This window comes from Limulus polyphemus, unplaced genomic scaffold (genome assembly GCF_000517525.1).
Source record: "Limulus polyphemus unplaced genomic scaffold, Limulus_polyphemus-2.1.2 Scaffold1553, whole genome shotgun sequence".
NCBI lineage: Eukaryota > Metazoa > Arthropoda > Merostomata > Xiphosura > Limulidae > Limulus > Limulus polyphemus.
Genome location: NW_013667163.1, coordinates 148,350 through 155,469, shown reverse-complemented (window position 1 = coordinate 155,469; position 7,120 = coordinate 148,350). Strand labels below are relative to the sequence as shown.

At 33.0% G+C, this 7,120-nt stretch overlaps 1 protein-coding gene across 2 annotated transcripts in view; it reads left to right on the top strand.

The window, feature by feature from the left end:
* The window catches only part of LOC111086921, an 8,077-nt gene extending 1,653 nt beyond the window's left edge, over positions 1 to 6,424 (top strand). The window contains exons 2-4 of one of the 2 annotated variants that reach the window (XM_022391730.1): positions 1,113 to 1,190; positions 2,804 to 2,874; positions 5,982 to 6,424. In XM_022391730.1, coding sequence (XP_022247438.1) covers positions 1,113 to 1,190; positions 2,804 to 2,874; positions 5,982 to 6,221 — 389 coding nt within the window. In that variant the 3' untranslated portion in view covers positions 6,222 to 6,424. The remainder of the gene's footprint in view (positions 1 to 1,112; positions 1,191 to 2,803; positions 2,875 to 5,981) is intronic. The other variant, XM_022391729.1, reaches the window with a different exon arrangement.
* The last annotated feature ends 696 nt before the right edge of the window (positions 6,425 to 7,120 follow it).

The window sequence follows — 7,120 nt, the reverse complement described above, 5'->3', positions numbered from 1 at the left end:
ATTTATACCATCTTATTTCTTATTGGCCCATTACGGAATTGGAGGAAAAGATAATTTATACCACTTATTTATTATTGGCCCATTACGGAATTGGGAGGAAAAGATAATTTATACCATCTTATTTATTATTGGCCCATTACGGAATTGGGAGGAAAAGATAATTTATACCATCTTATTTATTATTGGCCCATTACGGAATTGGGAGGAAAAGATAATTTATACTATCTTATTTCTTATTGGCCCATAACGGAATTGGGAGGAAAAATACTATGTATACGAGTATCGTTTTTACTTTATTGTGTTTATCGTACGACGAGTTCCTTTCGCTTAATATTAAAGTTCGTCGGATTTTCCCGAGTCACAATATATATATATATATATAGTGGTACTTGTTTGTTTGTTTTGTTGCTAAGCAGAAAGCCTCGCAATGTAGTATCTGTGCTGTGCCCACCGCGAGTATCAAAACCAAGTTTATGCGTTATAAACTTTCAGAATTATCGCAGAGCCATTAAGGGGAGGGGTTAAAGTTAAAACATGAATTTTTTTATCTGTTTGTTTGCTAATAAGCACAAATCTACACAATGAGCTATCTGTGCTCTACCCACCACAGGTATCGAAACCCGGTTTCTAGCGTTAAACATTCATTACACCACTCGTTGTTTAGGGGTCAACAATATGTAAAACATCGACAACACAAACATATTTTTGGAACATATTCGCTAATTCTATTAAGGGCATATATATTCATTCTTCGCCTTCTTGCGAGCTCTTTGTAGCAAAAAGAAGCTTTTATGATGTATTACTTAAGTTGCTATAAATGAGAAATGTCTTAGTTTCACCGATTCTTTCACTCATGAGAACTTGTGAACTCTTTTTTTTTTTAATACTCGAATAATAATTGAATAAGGTGGCTATATTAAATTTTTTTAACGCATCTATTAATTAAGTTATGCGTTAGAAAAAGGTTTAGTCAGATTAAATTAAATTGCAAGAAAAAAATAAAAATGTACTCAACATTTAGCAAAGAAAGATTATTATAGTTTGGTGATAGTTGTTTTGAATTATATGAAAAAAAATATATAAAAAGTCTAAACTGATCATTTTAATCATACAGACAAAAGCAGATGAAAATAAGAAAATCCGCCAGAAGAGTCCAGTTTTACCGGAACCGGAAGCTCACTTACAACAAGGTTTGTGCTTTAGTACTAATTTTCTACGTGTAAAGAACATGAGTGTGATATCTGTCAGTGAATTATGTCTATAGTATGCGTACTAATTTCAGTATACAACATGGTGGTTCACCAATTTAAATCTTTAGATTACAAAGAACGTGTTTATGTGTTATGAATCATTATTTTCCACACTACCAGTAATAATTATGAATACATTAAAGAGAACGGGAGTTTTTAGGATTCAACAGAATAATGTTGTTTATATGATATAAGAAAGTATTTGTCTGAACAACCTTTTGAACAAACTCTGCCTTTAAATTGTTTCTCTTTTAGAAATAGTGTAATACTATGTGTTTGTTGGTGACACTAGTGATTGAAAAATCACTGCAAGAAAAAAAAAAAACGTTAACTCAGACAGTGCGGGAAGAACGAAAATTTACCATCTTTTATCCGTTTGTACCAAAATCTACAAACAATTTTAAATCATAGTAACATTCAAAAACTAGAAAAAATCTGAAAGGCATATTATTTGTTAAACATCCCTCCCCCACCAAAAAAAAAAAACAGAAAAAAACGTGCGGTGTACAGTATTCCCTACAGCTGTAAAAAATCTTGCTTTGGTAAAATACGTAGAAATATCCAACAAGTATGCAGATAAAACATGACTCGTGTACGTAGAAAAAGCAGTCTTTACCGAACACTGTTACAACATAGGATATAAGACTGACATCAAATATTTGGCGAGAAACAACAATAGAAACTCTAGGAATAAAATTGAAAGACCGAGAATAAAGATTAGATTCTAGCAGAATTTGGGACCATCTACAAACAACTTAAGAAATGGGATTAGCAACACAGTAGTTACAATCGAAGACGAACGGTGGATTTCTGACTTCTACCAATCAAGGTGTATCAGGCAAGATGCCTCTCCGCCCATATATCTTTCTATATTAGTTTTACAGCTTTTAAACTCAGATCATGTTAGTTTAATAATAAGATAATATATATTTCTGTTATATTTGTAATTTACACGTACTTTTATCACCTCTATCATTCAATGATTATTATAAGTGGCCTAAAGATAAATAAGCATTTAAAATTTTAAAACATAATTTCAATAGAATTATATATATAAATTAAAATAAACTTCTATAAAAAGTATAATATTTAAAATATTATATGAAATATTTATGTAAAGTAACCTTTTATACATTTGTATACTTTAAAAACAAAATAAACTTAAATGAAAATTATACTTGTTTATCCTTTTAAAATTAGTTTTCCCTCAATTCCTGCAGCAAAAAAAAATGGCGTTTTTTTATAATATTTTGTAGTAATACTTTAGGTCTTTCTTAAATTGTAGGCAGAGAAAATTGTTTGTGTAAGAAATCAATGGGTGCATTCACAAGCCAATAAACTAAGGATTCCTCTAACAGGACCGCGCTTCACAGTAGTATAAATAACATAAAACGAGAAAACAACTCTCTGGACAGAACGTGAAGCCCGACCATACTGCTTAAACCTACCTTCAATGAAACAATTTCTCTTCATTTAGAGTAACTATCAATAATGTATTAGATTTACCCTACTTTTCTACTAACAACCGTTTGTTAATATTCTTCATCCTGTAGAAGTAAGAACGACAATAGATAAAGAAGATGAGTGCCCGGACATTTTAAAAACTCGGAGGACTTACAAAAAGGTATTTGGTCGTTAATTAACCGTTCAATAAATTTGAAACTCGGTTTCGTTTGCGTGTATTTTGTTTTCTTGATGTCCTTAGCTGCTCCCATAGACAAAACAAAAAATATAACTAAAGACTGTTCAGAGTTCTTTTAAATTAACTGGGAAATCTTCGTTTACGATTCTTGTCCTAAGCTTTCACAGACAAAATAATAACAAAAAAGATGCTTAATAATTCTTTAAACCTTTTTAATAAACTGGAAATTATAGTTTTCATTTGCTCCGCTATACTTTTGTCATAGATTTCCAAAAGACAGAAAAAAAAAGATAACTGATTGTTTTTTAAGCTTCTTTTGAATAAGTTGGAAAGGTTTTAGTTTTAATTTGGCTTTTAGAAACATTTAAGCCTCACCATCCTGATAATTTTTTGAATAAATATTGAACAGCTTTTGCACTCTGAAAACATTTCTGGTATCTTTCATTGTCTGAACAATACAGTCACGAAGTAATTTTTGGTTTCTTTCATTGTCTAAACAATACAATCACGAAGTAATTTCATTGTCTGAACAATACAGTCACGAAGTAATTTCTGGTATCTTTCATTGTCTGAACAATACAGTCACAAAGTAATTTATGGTATCTTCATTGTCTGAACAATACAGTCACGAAGTAATTTCTGGTATCTTTTATTGTCTGAACAATATAGTCACGAAGTATTTTCTGGTATATTTCATTGTCTGAACAATACAGACACGAAGTAATTTCTGGTATCTTTCATTGTCTGAACAATACAGTCACAAAGTAATTTCTGGTATCTTTCATTGTCTGAACAATACAGTCACGAAGTAATTTTTGGTTTCTTTCATTGTCTGAACAATACAGTCACGAAGTAAGTTTCTGATATCTTTATTGTCTGAACAATACAGTCACGAAGTAATTTCTGGTATCTTTCATTGTCTGAACAATACAGTCACGAAGTAATTTCTGGTATCTTTCATTGTCTGAACAATACAGTCACTAATCTTTCGTGATTACATTATTTCCTCGCAAGATTTTACGATCCGCTCTATGATTTTTCATTTTTATTACTTGTCTTTCTGTCTCAGTCTTGTGTCACCATGCTTTTAGCGCTTTATTTAAGCTTATTTTTGACCTCAACTAGAAGACAAACCTAACTTTTCATTCTGCTACACAAGTCTAACGTTTCTTGATATTAAGAATCAACTGTGTATTATTTGAGTTGGTTCCAATTTGACCGTTGAGAGAACGCGAGGCTGTATTTTAAGTCGTATGTTCGGGTCGTGTTGGTGACTCGATAAGCGTGTGGATGCTTAGGATCTCTTTATCTTAGAGAGCATTCTATATTGTGTGTGTCAAGTATATCTGATTGATAGATGGTTATCATCTTCAACCGAAAGAGAAAAGACACTTGAAATACGAGAACTCCAAGCAGCCATGAAAAGCTTTGTCATAGAGACACAAAACTTAGAAAGGTTGATTATTTGCTGCTGAGCAAACAGCGTGTTTCACCTCATATCGGAGAAATCACTTTCCTCACAAAGGAATATGGTGAAATGTCAAGAATCGTTTCACTATATACACGATACAACTGAATGTCAAGAATCGTTTCACTATATACACGATACAACTGAATGTCAAGAATCGTTTCACTAAATACACGATACAACTGAATGTCAATAATCTTTTCACTGTATACACGATACAACTGAATGTCAAGAATCTCTCCACTGTATACACGATACAACTGAATGTCAAGAATCTCTCCACTGTATACACGATACAACTGAATGTCAAGAATCGTTTCTCCACTGTATACACGATACAACTGAATGTCAAGAATCTCTCCACTGTATACACGATACAACTGAATGTCAAGAATCTATCCACTGTATACACGATACAACTGAATGTCAAGAATCTATCCACTGTATACACGATGCAACTGAATGTCAATAATCTCTCCACTGTATACACGATACAACTGAATCTCAAGAATCTCTCCACTGTATAAACGATACAACTGAATGTCAAGAATCTTTTCACTGTATACACGATAGAACTGAATCTCAAGAATTTGTCACTGTATACACGATGCAACTGAATCTCAAGAATCTCTCCACTGTATAAACGATACAACTGAATTGCTCTATAAAATCAAGAATCATTAAATGTCCTTAAATGCTTATCTTAACTACTGAATAGGTTAGAATGCTTCACTGACCTGGATTTTCTATACAGGTTTTAAATGTGTTAGAACAACTACTTTGCTGACACTCACTTTTATAGAGATGTTTAGAAATTCTATCGAAATTGAAACTATGCTTTGATATTTCTTTTCCGGATATTTAAATAGTTTTAATATATTAGAATCTGACATTCTCTTTTGATATTCCCTTGTTAGTGGTTTAGTTGGTGTTGATACTTTAGAACTGAAACTGTGTTTTGATATTTCCTTGCTTGTGGTTTAGTTGGTGTTAATACTTTAGAACTGAAACTGTGTTTTGATATTCCCTTGCTAGTGGTTTAGTTGGTGTTGATACTTTAGAACTGAAACTGTTTTTGGCACTAGTTTGAATATCTGTTACATTCTAACTATACATTTTAAAATTAAATCATTCTTACATTTCCAGTGATTTTCTACAGAAGAGCTTAATCCTTTGGATCATGCGCAAATCTCATGAACTTTATCATATCAACTTTCTTATTAATGGTACATAATACAATAAATAGCCCTCATCTCCTTTTTTCGAGTATTTAAACGGAAAGCTCATAACATGGTGGCGGTTGTCGCTGTGGAATCAAATACGATACAGTTTTGTTTTCTGATCATGGATGTAGGGTATTTAAACGGGAAGTACATAACATGGGGGCGGTTGTCGTTGTGGAATCAAATACGATACAGTTTTATTTTCTGATCATGGATGTAGGGTATTTAAACGGGAAGTACATAACATGGTGGCGGTTGTCGCTGTGGAATCAAATACGATACAGTTTTGTTTTCTGATCATGGATGTAGGGTATTTAAACGGGAAGTACATAACATGGTGGCGGTTGTCGCTGTGGAATCAAATACGATACAGTTTTGTTTTCTGATCATGGATGTAGGAATGGCCGAGGGGTTCTCTAGATGATGAATGTACTCCTGATGAGAATGCTGTTACTCCACGCTCGGACACCTGCTACGCACCATTTCCTGTGACTAAGAGGGCCGCCCTAGGAAGACCCCATGTACAAATCATGTCAGAGAACCCAGAAGTTGACTGCCGAACACGAGAATTCCTCGCGCATACCCCGCCGTTACCACCGCGAAGTGTTGTCGGCACCTTGGGAACGCATGTGGTGTGATCTTTGGAAGGAAAAAAAACAAAACAATCTAGCTTCTCTCAAATCTTGTGCTTCCGCTTATCGTCTCTTCTGTTGCGGAATGAAAGACAATTACAAGGTATCAAAACCTTGCTCTGAGAAGCTTAATGAATGTGTTTGTAGACTTTCAGGGAAATACTATAAAATTTGTAACACCTTGAAAATAAACAATTTGATAAGTTCAAGCACTTTCCAGAAGTATTTTATGTGACTATTCCGAATTAATTAGACCGTTTCAATACTATGGATATAAAAATAATAGTTCTCCTACCAACCGTTGCGTATTATAAAAATATAACTTTTGAATGGCGTTGAAATAAATATAAAAAGTTGTGATCCTTTTTTTTTTCAAAATGTTTTTTACAAACTTATATCCACTGGCCACTTTTTTTCAACGTAAAATCCCATTGAAACTAAATTGTTGCTACTTTTTTTCAACGTAAAATCCCATTGAAACTAAATTGTTGTTTTGCTCGTGCTAAGCAATGTGTAGTAGAAATCAGAGAAGGAACATCTGATTCCCAGATGTTTTATTTTGAAGTACTAAGCGTGCGATAAAGGAACCAAATAATGGATGTCTTTTTAACCTGAATGTTGATATAACCAGACGTAATCTGGAAAGTGTAAAAGGGTGAATTTTGTATGCTTAATCATTGACTTTTACGTTTGTGAAGTGTATCGCACCCTATTTGACTGTATGCCAGTGTCTGCTTTCATGTAAAATAAACGTGTTATATCGTTGATGTTTTTAAGTTCTTCAGAAATTTACCTGTTCGTGCCTTTATTATGTTCAAAGCGAAATGTCAGTTGCTATTCATTGTAAGTACTTAAGGCGTCCAAAGATTTATATATGATGATAAAATTGTGGCTCCTTGTAAATA